The 24,163-nt window shown below is 34.3% G+C and overlaps 2 protein-coding genes across 2 annotated transcripts; both read right to left on the bottom strand.

The window, feature by feature from the left end:
* Window positions 1–6,852: 6,852 nt before the first annotated feature.
* On the bottom strand, window positions 6,853–7,565 carry LOC111404855. The gene has a single exon (XM_023033592.1). The coding sequence runs from the start codon at window positions 7,372–7,374 to the stop codon at window positions 7,039–7,041; it is 336 nt and encodes a 111-aa protein (XP_022889360.1). The 5' UTR covers window positions 7,375–7,565; the 3' UTR covers window positions 6,853–7,038.
* A 14,892-nt stretch (window positions 7,566–22,457) lies between these two features.
* On the bottom strand, window positions 22,458–23,003 carry LOC111404359 (uncharacterized mitochondrial protein AtMg00810-like). The gene has a single exon (XM_023033176.1). The coding sequence runs from the start codon at window positions 23,001–23,003 to the stop codon at window positions 22,458–22,460; it is 546 nt and encodes a 181-aa protein (XP_022888944.1).
* Window positions 23,004–24,163: the final 1,160 nt, after the last annotated feature.

Here is a 24,163-nt window from a genome sequence, read left to right as displayed (position 1 = left end):
GAAGTTTGACACATCTATAAAACTTTCAACTTGTTGTAACTTTTGCTTCTGCTAATCTACTTTATGTTGACATGCATTATATATATCCACGGCAATTAATATAAAATCAATTCCATCAATTTCAAAGTTTGGAACTTCCAAGCCTCAACAAATTCATCAAAAATCTGCACGTGGAAAAAATATGCAAATAATAAAAGTATGAGAAAAAGTACGAATAAATTTATATACAAACAAAAAGAACAAAATAGGTAATAAACTAAGAAGAAAACACATTAAACTCCACATATAAAAATAAAAAGAGATATGAAAAGAGAAAACTGAAGAAGAAACATTTTTGTTAAAACATATAATAAAAACAATACAAAAGAAAGTTATGAAAATTAAATAAAGATTAGTATAAATACAATCTAGTTAATTGGAAACAAAATTTATATCTCTTAGAAGGCAAACAACATATATATATAATTTTTTCCCTCATTTTTTTGTTTTTTTTAAAGCTAATATCTAAGTAAGCACAACAATTTATTCATATAACTTTTTTTTTCTCTTTATCTTATTATTACGGAAAATATAAAATGAAACCAAAAAAGTTATTATAAAGTTTTTAAATTAAATTGAAATAATTTAAAGTAAAAATAAATATTATTTAATTAAAAAAATAAGGAGAGAAAGTCTCCGTGCACAAAGAGTTAGAGATAAATTAATTATTTTTAAAGCTAATATATTTTTACATATAATAACTAACTACCATCAATTTTTTTTAAACTTAAAATAAAAAAACTTGAAACAAATTTTTATAGCTATAACTAAGTGTTTACATTTTAAAATATACTGAGATAAGATTGGTAGCATGGAAAGTTGCGTGTTGTAGTAATTTTGGAGGTAATGTATAATAAAATATATACTAAAACAAATGGCATCGGTTTTGCTCACCCACTTAAAAAAAAAAATTAAAAATGCTACAGTGAAACAAAATAGATTAACTCACAGTTGCTTTCTACAGTAACTTCATATTTTCCTTTTTATATAGTAGGGATTATACATTCGCATCTCATAAAAATATAGTTGAGTTATATATGAGAGCATGTTTAACATTATTCGAGAGAGATTGTTGAAAAAAATAGGAACATTGATTTTTCAAAATTCAATCATGTTGTCAAATTGTAGAACCAAGGTTAAAAAGAATTATTATATGAGAATTCGCGATCCTAATGTGCTTGTCTTTCATATTATAATACATCAACTTTTATTTAACATAATTAGCATTTAGGTCAATTCACTCGTAATTGCACAAGTAACTTATTTTCGTTATAATTTCATCACAACAAACACATCCTATTATTCATGTTTAGGTTAAGGTCGCGATAATTAAAATCAAACTAAATCAATCTGGGTGAAACGATACTTGGACTCAATTTCATTTTATTATTTGTTAACGAACCATACATTTATAGTAGTGTTAAATTGAAAGATATTTTTATGAACACACATCACCAATAAGGAAATCAATCTACACAAAATTATGTACTAATAACATTACTCTAAAAAATTTACCAAACTAACAAATTCAAATAAACTAAAACCAACAAGCAAAGGGAACGAAAGTCTTAATCAAAATCCCGAAAACTGAAAATGAAGCCTACAAAATATATTATCAAAAATTATAAATCCTAATAAACTGCAATCAAGAAAAAGAAAAGAAAAGGAAAGAACAGATTTGAAATGTGAAGAAAAAGGAGAATAGATTCTTACTAAAATGAAGAAATCTGAAAACCCTTTTCAGTTGAAATTGAATAGGCTATCAAGATAAAATTCTCCGTTAAGTAAAAAAGGGGAGGTAAAGAGACTTGCAGATGGTGTAGATAGTCTTTTTTATGAGTACTGAAACCTACCAATTGTCAGTGATTAATTCAAATCACCAGCAACGAATGATAAAATTAGATGAATATAGAATGAACTAAAAGAGTTAGCAAGAGGATTGCGAACAGTAAAAGGGACAAGATTGTTGGCCATTGTATTCCTAGATAAGGTAATAGATTCCTATAAATACAAATGTATTAGGAGCTAAATGAAAGTCTGTCGATAAACTCTTAATAAGACACAAACAGTCATTCTCAACTTTCAATTGCGTTAATCCAACATCTTTAGCACGTAGTAACCCTCCTCATAGCGTTCAACCCTTAACCAAATGTTGGAGGCAAATGCCCAATCATTCTTCGTTCTTTTCGCTTTAAAATCTAGAATCCCAAGATTTTATCAAACATTGCAAAATTTATTCAAAAGACCTTTCATACTGACGAGATGCAAAACAACTTTACTCTTTATCCTCTTCGAGAAAGGGCAAGGACACATTTTATGTTGGAGACGACTTATAAAAAAGGTTATGTAAGGGTTGGTTTTTGATATATTTGTTTGATTAGTTTTAACCCGCAAGAGCGTGATCAAAACACAATTTATATGAATGAAAATTTGGACAGAGTTTCGGTATAAAGATTACGCAAAACAAGGATTAAGAAGGAGTAGAAATAGAGAATAATCCAATGCGAGACGTTATCTCTTTCCTTAAAACAAATTATCCCGCTATGGTGCTCGCGGTGAATGGCACTTGTATCCCAAGATACAATGAATTCACAACTTATGGTAGCAACACTTCAAACACAAGAAACCGACGAACTTTTGATAGAATTTCCCCTTTATAAAGGAAATATATGAAATGCTATAGAATTAGAAGGAAGAGAATTGCAAGAGGAGAATGAATGCTCAATGCAATTGGCGTACCCAAAATCATGTCCATAGGGTTCTATTTATAGATGTAGAAAGGGTCCGAATGAAGTAGTGTGGGCCAAAATATGCATCGTTTCAAAAAAGTTACAATACTTGGTCAAAACCTGCACATTTCGAAAAGTTAAAACGCTTCATTTCTTTCAACTTTGGTCTACAATTTCTCATTCATCCGGAATTGGTTTCGAGATTTCAAATATACCTGACTATCTACTCGACGAGTAGAATAAGTTGGTCTATTTACTTTTGTAATTTGACCATCGGATCAAGTCCGAATATTTGGTCGAAGTTGACACGTAGTCACACCTTTTCATTTTCCATTTTTACACACCTTTTCATTTTCCAATTTTTAGACACCTTTTCATTTAATATTTGAACCAATTCCTATAATCCCCCACATAAATGAAAATTCAGGTACGTATATGCAAATGCGATGATATGATGCAATGTAGAGAGGGTGCGAAAAAATACTGCATCAGGGATGGTGACTTCTGGCCTTGAACCTCCCTTAGTGAAATACTATCGGACTTACTTGGCTAATTGGTGAACCACAGGTCTTGAACCACTCAGCCTTTGGTGTAAGTCAAGACAACAGTACTTACACAAATATTTTTCCTATTCTGTACTTAGTTCTCATGACTTGGTTCATTTTGATCCTGAACCCTTCTTGGTTTCATAAGTGTTTAAAGAATTCAAACCTTAAACAATTCTTATCGAAGCGGCCCCACTTCACATTTACATAGGTAACCTCCTATTAAGAGTATTCTGCCCTACTCCACTTGACTTAATCAAGATATAGGAATCATTAAAAGATAATCTCAGCCTCTATTTACTCTGCAGAAAGCACTTTAGTATCATAGGAATGAGTTAGGAATTCTAATTTCCTAAGTGCTTCATGGAATTTTCACAACTTAGTTGTCCCTTTGAACGAAGATCTTGGGATCTTCAGTCAACAAGGTAGGGTTATCATTGCAAAAACTCTTAGGTAGTAGGCTTTAATCCCATTCCTCTCGATAGGCAACTCATTTGATCTCTAGGCAAACATTTCGTCAGTAGATCCGCAATATTCTCCTTTGATTTCACATAATCTTTGGAGATAACGTCATTTGAGATCCGTTGCTTAATGGTGTTGTGTCTACGACGAATATGTCTAGACTTACCATTATACATGCTGCTTCGAGCCCTTCCAATTGCTGATTGACTATCACAATGTATACTTATCGCAGGTACTGGCTTGGGCCAACATGGAACATCTTCTAAGAAATTAATCTCTTGCACTTGATTAATTACGGTTTTGGAATCCTTCTTGTAGTCCAAAAATTTGCCAACAATGAATTTCTTTGTTCCGGCATCCTCGGTCTTGTACTTTGTCTCCAAAGAATCCCATAGTTCCTTGGCCGATTCCTTTGAACTATACACACCATATAATGTATTATCAAATGCGTTTAGGATATAGTTCTTGTATAGGAAGTTTGAGTGTTTCCATGCATCCAAAGCAATAATCGATTCACGATTATTTTCCCCTTCTTGTACATCCAGTGTAGTTTTCTTTAGAAATTTAGCCAAATTAAGAGTGGTGAGATACAACAACATCTTTTGTTGCCACCTCTTGAAATCTATTCCTGCAAAATTTTCTGGCTTTTCCCCATGTGGGATAGTAGTATTATGCAACGGTATGGCCACGGGTGGTACCACATTATTGGAACCATTTTGACTTGACGAAATCTCGATGTCAGTCATTTCTGTTACACAAACAGAAGTTCAACAAAATGACAATAATATCGGTAGAGGAATAGTACACAAAGCACTATTCTAACAAAGTAATGTTTGTCCACTACCAACCACAAAGACACACAAATTTTGTCTTAAAATTGTTGGAGACGACTTACAAAAAGGATTATGTAAGGGTTGGTTTTTGATATATTTGTTTGACTAGTTTTAATCCGCAAGAGTGTGATCAAAACACAATTTATATGAATGAAATTTTAGATAGAGTTTCGTTATAAAGATGACGCAAAACAAGGATTAAGAAAGAGTAGAAATAAAGAATAATTCAAGGCGAGACATTATCACTTTTCTTAAGACAAATTGTCCCGCTACGGTGCTCACGGTGAATGTCACTTGTCTCCCAAAATACAATGGATTCACAACTTGTGGTAGTAGCACTTCAAACCACAAGAAACCGATGAACTTTTGACAGAATTTACCCTCTACAAAGGAGATGTATGAAATGCTATAGAATTAGAAGGAAGAGAATTGCAAAAGGAGAATGAATGCTTAATGCAATTGGTGTACCCAAAATCATGTCCATAGGGTTCTATTTATAGATGTAGAAAGGGTGCAAATGAAGTAGTGTGGGCAAAACATACATCCTTTCAAAAAAGTTGTAACATTTGGCCAGAACCTGCACATTTCGAAAAGTTGCAACACTTCATTTCTTTCAACTTTGGTCCGCAATTTCTCATTCATCCGGAATTGATTTCGAGATTCCAAATATACCTCAACGATCTACTTGACGAGTACAATAAGTTGGTCTATTTATTTTTGTAATTTGACCATCGGATTAAGTTCGAATATTTGGTCAAAGTTGACACGTAGTCACACCTTTTCATTTTCCATTTTTACATACCTTTTCNTTATGGTTGTGAATAAAATATCATGTATTATTAACTTAATAAATTGAAGAATATAGCAAAATTCTAAGAAAGTGCTCTCTTGTTAAGTGGAATTTTGGTATAATTCTTCTTGAATAATATTATGTTGCACCATCTGTGCTTACAAGACATAGTCATAGCCAACTGATTGCTCAAAAATGTTGCGACGTATTTTGATTCATTGCACGATGAATTAGTGGCTGCTACATAACTTTACACCTTCCTTAATTAGCTGATCCCCTCTCTCCACTTGTCCTTTTCTCCTCTTTTTTGTGAAAGAAAATTACAAAATTTGGAGATCATCTATATCTATAGGAAAAAGGGAGACGAGTTGTGTTGAGACTCGAACCCTATTCTTTATGCTCCCATAAATTGCAGTTAAAAACGCATTTTGTGGAAATGCGCCTTTATAAAATGGCAACTCTTACTGGATGCTGACGCTTGGCTCGTTACTTACCATTGGATGAAGGCTTTGATCCTTGGTGACATAAATAATGCTGGGACGGTTCGTTTGGTAGAAGACTTTTCATTTTTCTGGCTTTTCAGTTTGAGAGAGTTCGAGAGAGTTCCTTTTTCTCTCTGTGGCTAGGGTTTCTGATTTTTACCATTACAGTTGAACTTCTCATTCAAAAGTGATGGTTATATGTTTTAGCCTTAGAATACTAGTATTTTTCTTGAGTGAAAATCTATAAGAACGAGAGGGTTCTTATATTTTGAGTTCGTGAAGATGATCTGTTGATTCTTGGGATATTCGAGGCAGATTGTTATTTTCTTTTGAAGAGATAAGTCTCTTTATATTTATTCTTGTATTGGCTAAACATTTGTAACCTTCATTGTCAGTTTAAGGCGGTTTAGTGCAACGGAGCTATTCCCGTTCTTGAATGAATGTTCGACAGGGGATTAGGTGTTAAAAATGTCACCGAACCTCTGGGGCTTCGGCCAAAAAATCTGCTGTGCTCAATATTTAATTACTGCAAGTTTTATTTTCTGTTGTGTTGTTGACTGACTGTATCTTGCAAGTAATATCATGGGTTTGGGCCTTTCAAGTTGAATTGAATTCAACAATAAGAACCTCAAATAATTGATTAGCCAATCAAAAAGTGTTTTAAACCACGGAAGAAATTGATTGACTTATCAAATTATATATCGAACAATAAAAAGATTCAACAAAATGGAGTTCTTTGAAGATCAACGAATCTCAACTGATCTATAATATGAATAAAGTTTTGTGTCCAATTATGAGATCCTTTTCAAGAGAAATGAATCTTAATTTAGCTTCAAGACATAAGACTAACCTTTTAGTAGCTTTCTACAATATCTTTAGATTATTTATTAGAATTAGGCTAAATATCTTTCCCCACACACCCACAAAATGTATTGTTGCTTTGCTGAAGAAGAATACATAAAAACATAGGTATTGAAGAATAAACAAAAACCAGGTAGAAGGCCCCATGGAATTACATGTATGTACAAAGGAGACTTGGTCATGAATCGAATTTTTATATTGTACATTCATGTCTAGTACAGTATACTAAACACAGACGAATCGAATTGTTATACCTTATTCCAACCAAAGATGAGAGGCGCCCCTTTATTTTTCTTGCTAGTAATAAGAACTTGCAGCAGATCTCGAATATTTCTTTGGAGAAGAAGAAGATGATGAAAAATCACCGGACCTTCTCCTTAGCATTTGCCTCATCCCATCTGCTACTTGAATGGCTGGATTCGACTTATATTTGCGACAAAATGACATGTGAGCCTTGACAGCTTCTTCCATTACAAATTCTTTATTCCCTTTGTTAACTTCATCTCTTACGGCTTCCGAACACAAGCCACATAGCCATTTACCATCAAATTTTGCCTTCACTTCATTTATATAGTCCTGTGTGCAATCTTCTTTCAATCCACAGCACTCACACTTCACCATTTCAATGTCCATTTATAGCTTAATTTGCTGCTCCAAAAATATAGAAAAATTATGTGTTTTTTGCCATGAGAACTAAATTTATTTTGGGCGTGATATTTGAGAGAGAAAACTAGGTTTTATAGTAGGGAAACTGCCATAATTTGCTCCATGTTCTAAGGGACATTGGGCAGTGGATTACGAGAAGATGTAGGCAGGGCCCCCTTCCCGGTCCCCTAATGTGTGGACCATTTTGGCAATTACTTCTTCATTAGGGGAAATTTGTAATGGCTGATTGACAGTTACTTTCGGTTGACGTGGTTTAACAATATCATTTGGCTTTTATATGCATTTTCTGCCATCTTGACTCCGGACTCCCTATATAAATGCATGTGTTGAACTCTTGACTTTGGATTCTTGTAGTTGTAGATTAATCTCACCATATTGGGTCAACATCACAAAAATTACAGCCATACGTTGGTTGATTTTCTTGTTAGACAAATTATTATATGGGCTAATTGCGGCAAAAGCTTTAAACATTTAAAACTCTTGCAAATTTTTCTCAAACCTTTCAAACATTGCAGTTGTCACCCCAGATCTTTTCAACCATTGCATCACAGGCCCTTTTGGACAGCTTCCATTCGGTCTGTCGTCACTTGACCAAAAAAATTAAATTTGACCATATTTTAATCAATGTCAATGAGGGCAAAATGATATTTCCATATTTATCACGTTAAAGAATTAAAATAATTAAATAGCTAAACAAAATAAGCAAAAAAAAAAAAAAGGAAATGTTAAAGCTGAACCTTCTTCTACCTAAATCCATCCTACCTTTTACGTTTGCAACTGTCGGAGACTGTCGACGTCATCGCAAAGCTCCGACACCACTACTCCACCCACCCATCACCACAACCGCAAACTACCATCATTGCTACAGTCAAAATCAATATCACCGCCATCCCCAAAAATTGCCACCCCATCCCCCAACCAAAAATCAAACCCAAGCAATGAAATCATTCTTCACCTCAACAGCGACCATGAACACAAACACATACGTCACATACTATTGGACAACAACAACATATATAGATCAAAATCAGTCTCCATAGCATCAAGAACCACAGAATTTTTCTAACAATCTCGACAAATCCGATAATACCCACGACAAATCCTTCAATTCACGAGTTTAAAAATGTTAATTCAAAAAATTGGCCAATGGCATCATACTATAATGTGTTTATCGTCAATTGATATAATGATTAATGACCCAATTAAAGAATCCAAGCCAAGAACATGGTTTTTAATTTGGGTTTTGGGGTTAGGGTTGGAGAGGAGTAAGAATGTGTTTTACGAGGTGGGTGAGAAGTAGAAGAAGTATGCGTGCAGTAGTTTGTGGCGTCTCCAATGTTGGCACACTTGCCGATGTTTGCACCTATGTCGACGATGTGCCAACATTGGCAACCAGGTGATACTGAAAAAAAAAAAAAAGTTAAACCCTAACCTTAAGGGTCCCCCACCACTCCTACCCTGGAGCATCGTGAGGGAGGTAAATCGCAGGTTATGCCTCCAAGAGTACAGGGTGGAAGGCTGCTTGTACACTTGCACTTACCCAAAAGTCAAATCCATGTTTCAGGATTCGAACCCTTGACGCAGCAGCCTCAAGCAAAGCTGGATTTCTCCACCCTTCCCTTTTACCACTTGGAGATGTGCCCTTGGGGGCACCAGGTGATACTGGTTTTGGTATGGGGTGGGGTGTAGGTTTTTGGGTGAAGAGAAAAAGGATTTTTATTGTTCTTTATTTATTTATTTGTTGTTCTTAAATTTATTTACTTTAATTATTTAATGTAGTATATATATTTTATCTTTTATAAAATTATTTAAAAAATGGTCAAATTCACTTTTTTTGGTCAACTAACAGAAATATGGATTGAAGTCGTTCAAAAGGGCCTATGGTGCAAGAAAAGGTTTGGGATGACAACTACAACTTTTGAAAGGTTCGAGAAAAGTCTACTAATATTTCAAAAATTCAAGGTTTCTGCTGCAATAATACCTTATCATATAAGTTACTACTAATTAAATAGTTTGTAATATAGCTCCTATTTGATTTAACTAATATTTTTGATAAAATTTAAAAAGTTAATATTTAATTTTGCCAACACATTTCATGGAATCTAAAACTTATATCAACTTTTCAATAATATATTTTATGAAATATAGAAAGAGGTATAATAATTTATTGTGTTAATTACAACTTACTGGAATGGGGAGAATGCCATAGAATAGGGATATCTTCGACCCCGATTGGCATCAAAATTACTTTTCAAGATTCGTTGAAATCGACAAGCTTATCTAGCTATCTTAAGTAGAGTTTTTTGACTAAACCTTTTTATAGGTCCATTGATTGACTCTTCAAGTTCTATTAAACCTCGACCAATGATGTCTCAAGTTGAATGGGGTTTTAAGCAAAATCTTCGATTGTTCCTAGGCAAAATAATAATAAAATTTTAATGAAGCAAATTATTAGAGACGAAAATTTTATCGGTACTATATTAGTATTTCTAGCTAAAATCAACATACGTCGATGATTCAAATGGAATTATCAACAGCAATAACGTAACTGATCATCGACACACCTATGTTAACAAGTACTGACAATAATATCTTTGATAACATTTACAAAATTCCGACAGTATTTCGATGGTATATCGTCAACGATGTCACTACCACAAGCAAATTTTACTTTTTTTCAATATATATATATATTTTTTATGGTCTTATGTGCTACACATGGATATATTACTATTTTAATAACATTATTGATGAATTTGTTATTCTTTTAACTGTGCTTTTATTCTCGACGGAAAAATTGTAACTAGTATTCAATTTGTATATTGTTATTACTTTTATTTATTGATAAAATTTTAGTCGGTAAAGTGAATCAATTAAATTGTCATTATTTTTAATATCATTAATTAAAAAACATTTTTAATCTTAAAATATTTTTAAGATTTAAAATGACTTTATTTAAAATTGAAAATTCTATCAATACTACTAATTTCTTAAGATATATTTTAATTTTTTAATTTTTTAAATATCAGCTACTACGCTGCCATTAACCTTAAATTGTTATGTTGATTTCTGTTACCTATGGACTTTTCCATGGGTAATATTTCTTTTTTAATTTTAATTACTTTGTTCAGCGTCAAAGTTTATGTTTATATATTAAATTTATTAAAATAAATTTATTTAGTTATTATTGACATGAAAGTTTGATTTCTATATGTAAAATTATTTGAAATATAAATTTCTAAAATAAAGTAAACTTAGGTAATTGCTTAACTTGCCTAATGGACGTGTCAAATGTGACGGCGAATTTGTCATGGCATCAAACCATCAATGAGCCAAACACTTCTCTAAGCATACCAGACCAAGCATGGCCCCAACCACTTCATCATAGCGTGTTCGAAAGTTTTGGAACATGACATGCTATTTGTCGCAAGGATAAAGTAAGGTGGAACAAATTAAGCTTATTTTTCAGTGTTCTAAAAGGTGTGAACATGAACCATCTATGCATGATAAAAGGTGGTCAACTCTCCTTTTAATTGCCACCGCCATAGGAGCAGAAGCGCGCACCTTTTTCAAAATAGTTTTTCCCAATTTTTTGGAGCCATCACCTAATGGCCAATGTCGACCTAGACACTTAATTAGTGTAGCCAATTTTTTTGACCCTATTTGCTTGAAAAATGTCTTATGCTTTCAATTTTTAGTTATCGAGGTTTTAAAAATTTCGAAAATGTTAAGTTTTAGGATCATCGTGTAATTATAATATCTATTATTTTTTAGTTGATTGATGAAATTATTTTATTTGTTTAATAGTAATGAAATATTTAAAATAATATTATCGTGTAATTATTTTATTTTTTAGTTGAGACTCAATTTCATTGCATTACCGCAGCACCTTATGTCCTTTTAGTACACTGATCTTTTCTAACTCTTTAAAACTACAAAATGAAGGCAATGTGCAACGGTTGGTGTAGTTTGATGCAGAACCAAAACTCCATGTAATTTTCTCCGTAGAATTCGTAAAACACAACTCAACTCAAGTATCAAAATGTTTCCAATCCCCACCATCCTTTTTGAGTGGCAGAAGAATTTGTCATCTATTGTTTTGTGGATAACACAATACTTTTGGTTATACATTGGGCAAAAAGAACCTTAGAAGAGGGTTTTTCATGTCAACATTTAGATACATAATCTGCACACAAAATACAATATTTAAAAAAAAAAAAAACTAAAATATTCATGGTAAAAGGAGTTCACACTCTTTTGCATCACATATTAACAAACAAACTAGCACAACCATAAATGCAGACATTTATGTATGTATTAATTAATCAAGTAGGACCTTATTTTAAGAAGGGTCTATTACTGAATATAGACTTTTGAAAGTTAATAATTACAATTTCATAACTTTTATTTATTTTTGAGATGACGTTAAAGAATACATTGCGTTTTTTATTTTATCAAGTAGGACCTCATTTTACGAAGAGTTTATTACTGAATATAGACTTTTGAAAAGTTAATAATTATTATTTCTTAACTTTTATTTACTTTTGAGATGAAGTTAAAGAATATAGTGTGTTTTTCAGTTTTTTTTTTTTAATTAACTTTTTATCTATATTTAACAAATATCTTGAATATTGAATGCCCGAGTTTTTACTCATATTATACCTGAAAATAAGATGAGAGGTTAGGCACTACTTGGCCATGAGGCTAAGCACCTCTTTGAATCTCATTAAAATCAATTTTAATAGGCTCTCTCATTTCTCTATGGTATATTAATTCTTAAAAATTACAAAGTGCACAATGTATTGTCATGAGTTTTAATTGTTGCAGAAAATCTCGAAATTCGAAATGTGAAAAATACCCTCATTTTTATAAAGACAATTTCCAGAAATAAACCTTCGATTCCTTCACTTTTAGATAACCCTTACGATTTTATATGAAGGTAAATTGGGAACGTACAGTCGTGGACTTGCAAATTTCTCCAAAAGTTAATCATGAATGTGTTTTTCTCATAATTTTCATGTCGCCCCACAAATGCAGAAAATGAAATTGGCCAAAAATTCAGTTTAAAGGGACTCAAATCTCATTCACACTTTTCTTTAAATCTTATTGTTATCTATTTACCTAAAAATATGATTAAAATAGAATCTTATTACCCTTTCACTTTCTGGTAATATTTGGTCATATATTGAACATTCAACGCAAAGTTAACATAAAAAATGTTCCGAAAGTGATGTCTGGCGCACATTGTTTCTCTCCGTGCATCCATATATTCCAGCCCATGGTTTGTCAAATTTATAAATGATTTTATTAACAGAAATAACTCAAAAAATAATAATATACCCTACCAAATGTATGAATAATATTATAAAAAAAAAAGATTGAACCCCAACCTTGAAAACCCCCACCGTCCCGCCCATAGAACTTTGTGAGGGAGGTAAATTGAAGTATGTGCACTAATAGGTCAGGAAACAAGAGCTGTCTGTACATTGCGCTTACAAGGAGTCCAATTCCATGTCTTAAGAATCGAACCCCTACATTGCGGCTGCCAGTAAAACATGAGATAACCTCACTCCCGTCCTTTGCATCACTGGATTATGTCCGGGAGGCATATTATAATATTTATTTATAAATGTGAATGTAACAAATTTATAATTTGGATTGAATTTATAAATCATTTATGAATTGCTGTAAATTTTAGTTTACTGAATTTGACTAAACTTGAAAAATTAAAAAAAATAAATTGTGAAATATTTATCTATTGAATTGTCACGTGGGTCCACATTCGGAACCTTCAAAAACATTGGTTTACGTTAATTTTATGATTAGTTTATGGCTAATTTTCTGATGATACAAAGTTGCTTTCACTTGGTACTGAACCTTCGTGACGTTGGCAATTATTGGCCAATCCACATTATTAATGTTAATTATCGGTAATCGACGTTAAATTTATTTTATTAATTAAAAAATAGAAAGAAGGGGAGTTACTTGAAAACCCAGGCAAACTTCGTTGACGAGTTATCTACGTGAAATTATTTTTATGGTGTGAGACTGAGGCAGGATTAAATAGTGATGACTTTGTTTAGTAAATGCATCGATTAATTCTTCGTAAAGTCATATCGAGATGTCTTTGAGAGTCTTATTAGATAAAACAATATGTTGAAAGGTAAAATTTCACATTACTCAATATAATAATTGACTTTATATGGGACACTCAATGTAGTATTAAAACTCAAAAGATTGTGAAACAAGCAATTCAATCCACTTAAAACTCAAGCAAACAATTATTTTTTTTCAAAATCAATGTTCTTAAATGAGTTATCACTTTGCACAAAGATGTTAAAAATAAAATCCCACGGCCCTTTAATGTAAAAGCAAAATCACTTAAGGGCTTAATCATATATATATATATATTTATTTATTTATTTATTTATTTATTTATTTATTTATTTATTTTATTTTTTATCCTAACAAAATCAACCTTTTAAAAGAGAACACCAAAACTAAATACAGGGCACATATTAGGAGCCTGTTTGGGAGTGATTTTGAAAATTGATTTTTTGACTGTTAGGAGAAAAGTGAGGTCCACCTATGAGCGAAGAAGTCAAATATAACGGTTAGAATAGTGGAATAACGGTCAAAAAAATCAATTTTTTGGGAGAAAAAATCACTTCCAAACAGACTCTAGAATGAAAACAAATCAACAAGAAATGTAAAAATAAACATTAAATTATCGATCATCTAAGCCCTCTTAAAACTTCTTCAAATAAAGAATGAAGCTTTAAGGGTAGCATGGCTACAATAATCGACAAGTCTAGTAACCAACCCTCTTGTAGCTAGCACGCCATAGTTGAATACTTTGGTAAAGAAATCTCACATATGCACTAAAATAATAACCAAAAATGTTGGCAATTATTGTCAAAAAGATGATTATGAATAGACATAAAATAGATTGTCCCTCTTTATTTTTTTCATAAAGATTTCGTTCAGACAATTCGTGGGTCGAGAAGTCGTCAATTTATAAGTGGAACTGAAAAAATGTCCCTTTTTGTATCTTGTAAACTTGGGACTCTAATAGGGGCAAATTACGCACAAAACGCGGCTAACCATTGTGCCAAAAGGAAGAAAAGACATAACTTGTGAATGGATGGACCGACCAAATATATGGTGCGATTCTATCACGTCTTAACATGTTGGGAAAATCTTAATTTGTCACGCGTGTCTACATATATAATTAATCGTGTATAAGGATATCTTAAAATTAAACACAAAATTAAAGTGATCTAATAAAAAATTAATTTGTTGGACTTAGAGCATCTTAAAAAAGTATGAGTCGGATTATGCGTAACTAAATACAGGGCACATATTAGGAGCCTGTTTGGGAGTGATTTTGAAAATTGATTTTTTGACTGTTAGGAGAAAAGTGAGGTCCACCTATGAGCGAAGAAGTCAAATATAACGGTTAGAATAGTGGAATAACGGTCAAAAAAATCAATTTTTTGGGAGAAAAAATCACTTCCAAACAGACTCTAGAATGAAAACAAATCAACAAGAAATGTAAAAATAAACATTAAATTATCGATCATCTAAGCCCTCTTAAAACTTCTTCAAATAAAGAATGAAGCTTTAAGGGTAGCATGGCTACAATAATCGACAAGTCTAGTAACCAACCCTCTTGTAGCTAGCACGCCATAGTTGAATACTTTGGTAAAGAAATCTCACATATGCACTAAAATAATAACCAAAAATGTTGGCAATTATTGTCAAAAAGATGATTATGAATAGACATAAAATAGATTGTCCCTCTTTATTTTTTTCATAAAGATTTCGTTCAGACAATTCGTGGGTCGAGAAGTCGTCAATTTATAAGTGGAACTGAAAAAATGTCCCTTTTTGTATCTTGTAAACTTGGGACTCTAATAGGGGCAAATTACGCACAAAACGCGGCTAACCATTGTGCCAAAAGGAAGAAAAGACATAACTTGTGAATGGATGGACCGACCAAATATATGGTGCGATTCTATCACGTCTTAACATGTTGGGAAAATCTTAATTTGTCACGCGTGTCTACATATATAATTAATCGTGTATAAGGATATCTTAAAATTAAACACAAAATTAAAGTGATCTAATAAAAAATTAATTTGTTGGACTTAGAGCATCTTAAAAAAGTATGAGTCGGATTATGCGTAGAGATCAGATTATTTTACAATTGTATTTCAGATGGGCGAAATACATTAGAAACTATATACGAGGTTGATTCCCAATGTATATGGAACTTCTCATTCTTCATGTCATCACATCAATACAAGACTGCAAGAAAAAATATATTAAAGAGGAAGATCCAATACTCATAATCAAGAATCAAGAAGAAGAAATTCAAGAATCAAAACTATGGATCAAGAAGCAAAACAAAAAATAAGAATTAAATAATCAAATGAGGCAAAATTCAAGATTAAAAGCGAATAAGCCAAAGATAAAAAATTACAGTTCCAATTTCAAGATTCAAAATCCGAAATGGAGATCCAATAATAAAGAATCATTATTAAAGAATTAATGTATGTTTCATATTAATAATTTTTTTTGTGATTTGACATGGATGAACTTGACAATAAAAGAATTTAGATTTTCAAGTTCTATATTTTTTAGTTTTGTAAAGTTTAAAGTTTCAACATAACAAATACACACGTTTCATGTTTCTATTTTTTTCGGTTGTACAAAACAATTGAAAGGTCTCTTGAATAGGTAAATGCCAATGATACCTTTAGCACATAAGAATGGATAACGTTATAACTGAACAAGGATTTAACTTTTCTTGCTCTTTGTTTGGCAAAGCTTAACTTCTTTTTAAACTGATTAAACATATTTTTTATTCACATATTTTGCAGAACGCACGATTTACTATCCACACTACTGATCCACAATTTATAACCTTTAAAAGTTTTGCCAAGCATGACATGCTACAAAAAATGCGGTACCACATCAAATATTTATTGATTATATGTGACAAGATTGAGTTTAGATCCCCAAAACATGCTATTATTCTATTGTGCCATGAATTGATATGCTTAAAATGGTATCTAGTTTAAAATGTCCAGATGCATACTTGCCGGTCAGCTTTGGCCTTGTGTTTCTGTACAAGCTATTTGAATGGCATTTTTGGCTGATGGAGAATTGATTTTAAGACATTGAAAAAAAAAAAAAAATTGGCAGACTCATTGATATACCACTTGTAGAAGATGAAATTATAAGAAATAATGAGAAAAACTTCACAAAATTTTATTTGTAACAACCCTATCTACGACCGGTGTTTCTTGGTGAATAACTTTCGTAACAGATCATGACATATTTGAAGACCCTTTTTGGTAGTTAATTATCTAAATTGATGAGGTTTTGCATTCCAAATAAACCTTTTGGTTCTATACAAGACAACGAAGACAGTAATGAAGTGCCTATAAGTTTACAACAATATCTCATAAAACACATAAAGTTGATCCTTAGCTTCCCATCTTCTAAAGTTTGCTGTTCATTAGATGGAGGTCAAGTCATACTCCTCCTGCCGATTATGTACAATCTTGCTACACAAACAAGATCAATGATAGGATTTAAAAATATGGGACATGAGTCAAATATTCATTGGACGGTTTGATTAAAAAAAAAAAAAAAAGCCTGGCAGCACCTATCACCTAATTTTGTCAATTGCCCGTATTTGAGTTGTTTAATTCGATTATGTAGTGTTATATAATTTTCGCAAGGAAAAGGGGAAAAAAACCCTACTTATTTTAATCTATCTATTCCTCACAGTAGTTGCTAGATTAGGTACAGATTTAAATATTCTGCTTAATAGATATCATTCATGCATCATAATGATTCTATAGCAGTTAGCTTATAATTGAAAATGGCAATAATTGTATTTATCATTGAAAAACCTATCGTTCGACCCAACTAACACCTAGAGGGAGGGGGGTGAATAGGTGTTCTTGCGAAATTAAAAACTTTTTGATAATTCATGCAACAAGTCACACAAATTATAATTTGTCCAGATTAATTCACGTGCTTTATCTACCTATGTTGGATTACCATTGACAAGTAAATAAATTAAAGCGGTAAAAACACAATAAACATGTTGACGGAGAAACCCAATTGGGTAAAAACTCCGGGCACAAGTCAGTAGAGATTCACTATTGTAGAAACCAACTTACAGCATGCCAGACATCATTGACACTCTCAATTTTCTGACCTCCTTGCTGTATGAACTCAAGACCCTCCTGGATTTTGCAGATCCGTGCTAAATCCCAGCCTTGTATAATTTCTACCTCCCATGAATCGCCACGCACTCCAGCTCTTCAAGCAAATCCTTCCCGGATCTTCAAACTGATGATCTTCTGGAAGTTTAATTGGAGTTGTGAGACAGGTGTTTTGGTGTTTATGGATTTGATGTTTTTACTCAACAAGCCAAAGATTGGTATGAGAACAATGAAGGATTTCTTTGGCTTTTGATCCTTGGAGAGAATGATTTGGATTTTTGGTTGCCAAGGAATTGAAAGAATATTCAAAGTGTTTTCAATGTGAATTTTCGGGTTAATGAACACGAATAGGACGTTTGGTATATATAGAGGTTGATATATGGTAATGTGGATTGTCAAACATTCGCGAGCATTTAAAATTAGAGTTGGCTAGGTAACACGGTCGCTCGAGCGAGGTACTGGCGAGCCTTGAGCGACGTACATTTCGCTCGAGCGATGGCTCAGCGTGAGTCCAGCGAAGTTGGTTCTGCAATTGTGGCTCGAGCGAGGTCAGGGCGAGGCTCTAGCAAAATCAAAGTGCCGCTTGCATCTTCGAGGCATCCCACACAACCCTAGACCTAGCCTATAAACTTTAGTTAATTGCAACTCTAGTCCCTGAACTATTAGACATTGACAATTTGGTCCTTGACTTTACAATTTTGACAATTTGGTCCTTGGTCACAGATTTGCCAATTACATATTTTCCTAACAAACTCCCCCTTTGACATTCTGTGACAAAAACACATTTGACAGTCAAGGATAAAAAATAAATTGACTCCAAACTACCAATCTATTCTATCATATCAGCAATATCTTGTTGAACCTGTTTCCTGAAAAACAAAACCCAAATACCACGTGAAAAAGCATGTGAAATGGAAACAGTAAATATAGACAAGATATAAATCATATATCATTAACCAGATTAAGAAGCAACAATAATGTATGTCTAAAACACCAAAAACAGACCTTAAGATTGCCAAAACATTAAAAACTTAATCTAGTTATAAAATGACATATATACATCAACTTTATATCATAGTTATCAAAAAATAATTATTTGCTCCAATATCTATGCAGCTCCAATATCTATGCAATCTACTCCATATCAATTCAATCAATCTACTCCCCCTTTTTGTCACAAAGGGCCAAAGAAAAGCGAAAGCAACAAAACGAACTAAGAAGCATCATCTCCAGCACTGGAAGAATCAGAACCACTCTCAGCACTCGTGCTCTCCTCCAAATGATCTCGAATCCAGCTCAACTGACGCTGACAGACAGCAAGAGCACGGCGAAACGTAGACATCTCGGCTGACTGACGCTCCGAAGCAGCACGTAACTGCGTGATCTCAGCTATCATACGAGCTTGCTGCTCGATCAGTGTAGACATCTGACCCATAAGCGTCACCATGGGGTCAACGGGCAGAGAAGCCACCCCCGGAGCAGAAGTAGATGTCGAAGCAAACGCAGAGCTAAGAGGCATAGTAGAAGGAAAAACTGGACGAGGAGGGAGAAACACACGGGAACCCCCTGTAAGAATCTCAGTAATAGGATCAAAGGGCTCCGAAGGATCAAAAACATCAGGGGTCACAGCCGGAGCGGTAGAGGAAGATGACAGTACATGGGATCGACTCTGATGAATGGTCTGCTGTCCAATCGGACGTCTTATGCGACAAGTCGAACCCTCCGGAAAAGAGGCACCTAAAGACAATGCAACCCGATGAATCAAACAAGCATAAGGCAACCCGATCCGACCCCCAGGAGTACGAAAGGAAGCCAGAATATTCTGGCACACAAAACTAGGAAAGTCGATCGAGTCCCCATGAAGAAGGGCATACAGAAAACGGGCACGCACCATAGGTAGAGAAGAGGTATGGGCAATAGGCCACATGTTTGTGCACACTATGCGCAACAAGACCTGACGATCAGTAGGCAATGACCCCGTGGCCATCGCCCTAGGCCCACCGATAGACGGGGTGTTCAAAAGCGTAGACCGAACAAGAGTATCGGTAGGAATAGAAGCAGGTAAAATATAGGGGTACGTCGGATGGGTAATCTGAGGTATACCTATGGCATGAGCTACAGCCGATAGAGTAACTCTAAACGAATAACCTCTAAGAGTAACCCGAAAGGACGAGCCGTCTATATCATGAATATTCGCGTAGAATTCCTGAACGAGGAGTGGAGGAGGAGGTGAAAGACCAATAAGAAGGGACTCCCAACCCCGGGAAACAAAAATGGCGGCTATATCAACAGGAAGATCAGATAAGATTACCTCACGCTCCACGAGAACGGGGCGTAAGGAGAACTGAGAAGTGAAGACTTCCTGAGCTGTAGCAGAAATGAATCTGGAACGACTATACGACGTCGAACCACTAGCTGGCTGTGCAGAGGATCGAGAACGCTTACGGGCCATCTGGCATTCGTAGAGACAAAACTAATAAGTAATATGAAGAATGCACGTGATTCGATGCAATGTGGAATGAAACACCACACACACAAAAGAGGCACAATAGAGATGCATCGACAAACGTGAATGACCCTAAGCACAAACGAAGTAAGATGAAGATATAGACCAAAAACATGTGTGAACACACCTATCATAGCACGTGATGACAAAGAACCAACGACGGAAAGGAAAGAAAGAAATGAGATGCACAAAAAAAAAGAAAACAAAGAGTAAAATAGGTAAGGAATTTCATCGAGCATGTGGCGTGCATCACTTTGTCACACAATTCCAAGCACATATGATATCCAAACACCCATCCAATCATAGTCCCTCAAACTAGAAACGACGTACTTTAAAATGAAACAAACCACACGTTAAACGGATTAACGGAATGCAAGAACGAACGAATTGAAAATTGATGAAAAACATGTAAATCACATAGTTCGAAGAATGAAGAAATCAAAAATGCAATGGAAATCATGATGCACAACGTGGGAAAGAACTCCCAATGAAACAAGGAATGTCGAAGCCACTATTAATTAAGTAACAATCAAGCAAGAATACCAAAGTAAGCCAAACACACGACAAAGAGAAGGAAAACGAAAAAAAAGAAAAAAAAATTACCTCAATATGAAGTTTGGCAAAGGAAATCCGGAAATAAATATGTTATGGACCGTGGAGTGATGTTATTAGAGGAATATGGGGATGAAATATGGAGGAAATCTTGAAGAAAAACGAAGGAGAAGAGAAAAAGAAGAAAATGCGCGAAAAAAATGAAACAGGACCGTTTTAAAATAGGCCTGTCGCTCGAGCGAGAGTCCAACAAGACTCGGGCGACAGGCAAACTGCTTTTGTCGCTCGAGCGAAGACCAGGCGAGACTCGAGTGAAACATCAAATGTCAAAAATAGCACCAAAATTTTGAATTTTGAGAAAAATAACATAATCTTCAAGAAATGACGAAATTAGCCCCAAATCGTGAAATTCCAAAAATAAGTGAACTACGTAATAGTGGAAAATAATCCAAAAAAATAGCATGGAACCACATATGCAATCAAAACCAACAATAAGCATAAAATCACAAACCCGACCACCAGTACGTAGACAAATCGTTAATCCACACATAGTTCAGAATCCTGAGTAGTAAAGTGTATACAGAACATCACCGTGAAAAGTGCCACTTAGTCCATGCAAGCTAGACTCAAAACTTTAAATTAGTGAGAAAGGACACGTGAAAACAACCCGACAAAGGTGAATGTCGACCAAGTGACAGTCAAATCCAATTCCACGAGGACCTATATCAAATACTATGATTGTCACAATTTACTCTCCCTAACTGTATGATTCCAAATTTTTATTTTTATCTTCTTCCTTTTTTTTTTTTTTTTTTTTTTTTAAAAAAAAAACTTTCAAAATTGAGCCCATTCCGACAAAGTCGATAAAACCTTACTTTAAAATTAAAAAATTTTTTTTTTTTTTTTTTTCCTTTTTTTTTTTTTTTTTTTTTATAACAAAAGAACTTAAGTGCAATGCCATCTCCATTAGGCAACATAAATGACCCCTGTAATGAACTTTCGACCGGTGACTCCCAAGTTAGACGACCATAGGGCACCAGGTTAGAAACCCCTCAGGCTTAATTGTTCGAGTCAAATAGGCCCCGAAAATAGCCATAAGTTCAACAAAGAACAAAAGTAAAACTGGGGAAAGACAATATTGATTAGGTTACACTCGTCCCAGATCAAGTCAAATGTACATACAACCCCAATCATAGAAGAACACCATCCCAAGTCTTACCCATGCGGTCAAGACTCACTTACAGGACTACAGTGTGTGTTGTGTGAAAATGAATGACGAGCCATATACCCAGAACTTCACATTGAAAAATGAACAAAGATGGATCCTCAGATTCATACACATGTTGGAAAAATAGAATTTGATCTTTAATGCAAATGCCAGAATCGTTACATAAAAGTCCAAAAATTTATTCTATTTTATTTTATCTGATTTTTTTTTATTAAAACACACATATAACACATAACAGAAGACTAAACAAAACAAAAGAAATGCATCACACAACACAGATCACACGCAAGATATGAAGTGATGAGATACATATGTGATGAATGCATGAACATGCATGAATCCATGATCAAATAGGTGAGCAAACACCAACAGCCGCCCGAAGCGACTCAAACCTCAATTCATCTAGTGGTTTCGTAAGTAGATCAGCCAATTGATTATCAGTAGAGACATGGTCAAGAGAGACAACATGTGATTCAACAAGCTCTCGAATGAAATGATGTCGTATGTCAACATGTTTTGTTCAAGAGTGCTGAATGGGATTCTTAGAAATATTTATCGCACTCGTATTATCACAGAAAACAGTCATTGTCCCTTGACTAATCCCATAATCACTAAGCATTTGTTTCATCCAGAGAAGCTGAGTACAGCAACTCCCTGCAGCTATGTATTCGGCCTCTGCCGTGGATAAAGATATTGAATTTTGTTTCTTACTTAGCCAGGCTACGAGATTGCTACCCATGTAAAAACAACCCCCAGTTGTACTTTTCCTATCATCTGCATTTCCGGCCCAATCGGCGTCGGAGTATCCAGCCAAATCAAGATCGGAATTCCTAGAATAGAATATCCCTAGATCCACTGTACCACTGATATACCTGATTATGCGTCTAACAAAGTTTAGGTGTGACTCTTTTGGATCTGCCTGAAAGCGAGCATACACTCCTACACTAAAGGCAATGTCAGGCCTAGTAGCTGTGAGATAGAGAAGACTACCTATCATGCTACGATATAGGGAAGGATCTACACTCTTACCAGAAGGATCACGACCTAACTTTAAGCTAGTACTCATCGGTGTTCTAGTATGCTCTTACTATCTAACCCAAATCGCTTAACGAGATCCTTAGCATACTTAAACTGTGAGATAAACAATCCATCCTCTGTCTGTCGTACCTGAAGTCCAAGGAAATAACTTAACTCTCCAACCATACTCATCTCGAACTCTCTCTGCAGACACTCAGCAAACTCAAACGCTAAAGACTTAAGAGGAGACCCAAAAATGATATCATCGACATAAATCTGAGCAATGGTAAAATTTTCTTCTATATGTCTAATGAATAAGGTCCTATCTGCACCACCTCGAGAGAACCCATGTTCTTCCAGATATGATGTAAGTCTCTCATACCAAGCTCTAGGAGCTTGCTTCAAACCATAGAGTGCTTTGTGAAGTTTGTCGACATAGTGGGGAAATTTTGGATCAACAAATCCCTTAGGTTGTTCCACATATACTTCTTCCTGAAGAAGTCCATTCAAAAAGGCACTCTTAACGTCCATTTGATGCAACTTGAACCCTAAGGTACATGCAACAGCAAGTAGAATCCTAATAGACTCAAGTCGTGCAACGGGGGCAAAAGTCTCATCAAAATCAATCCTCTCAACTTGAGTATACCCCTGAGCAACTAATCTCGCCTTATTCCTAGTTATAGTACTTTGGTCATCTGTTTTGTTCTTAAAGATCCACTTGGTACCAATAACATTACAATTTTCAGGTCTGGGAACTAAGATCCACACATTATTCCTAGCAAATTGATTTAGCTCCTCATGCATCGCATTCACCCAACACTCATCGCTAAGGGCCTCTTCAACTTTCTTAGGCTCTACCTGAGAAACATAACTAGTGTACGCTAGATTGTTCAGTACTCTCCTACGAAGTCTCATCCCTTCATCTAGATCCCCAATAATATTATCCTTAGGATGACTAGACTTAACCCTAGTCGATGGTTCCTTAGGATTTTTATCTAGATTTTGTGGAAGTGTTTCCTTTTCAGATGTTTCAGGTTTCCTACGAGATGATTCAGGCACAGGTAGCTCAGTAGGATCACTTGAACTCAAAAGATCACCATCTTTATCACATTTTTCAGCACTCTCCCCATCACTAACAGCATCATCTATCACAACATTTATAGACTCCATCACCACACGGGTACGTAAGTTTTACACTCTAAATGCTCG

The sequence above is a fragment of the Olea europaea genome, chromosome 11, assembly GCF_002742605.1.
Source record: "Olea europaea var. sylvestris chromosome 11, O_europaea_v1, whole genome shotgun sequence".
Classification (NCBI taxonomy): domain Eukaryota; kingdom Viridiplantae; phylum Streptophyta; class Magnoliopsida; order Lamiales; family Oleaceae; genus Olea; species Olea europaea.
This window is presented reverse-complemented; position numbering and strand designations above follow the sequence as displayed.

Coding starts and splice junctions, on each gene's coding strand:
- LOC111404359 (XM_023033176.1), bottom strand. CDS start 23,003: ATGAGTACTAGCTTAAAGTTAGGTCGTGATCCTTCTGGTAAGAGTGTA.
- LOC111404855 (XM_023033592.1), bottom strand. CDS start 7,374: ATGGACATTGAAATGGTGAAGTGTGAGTGCTGTGGATTGAAAGAAGAT.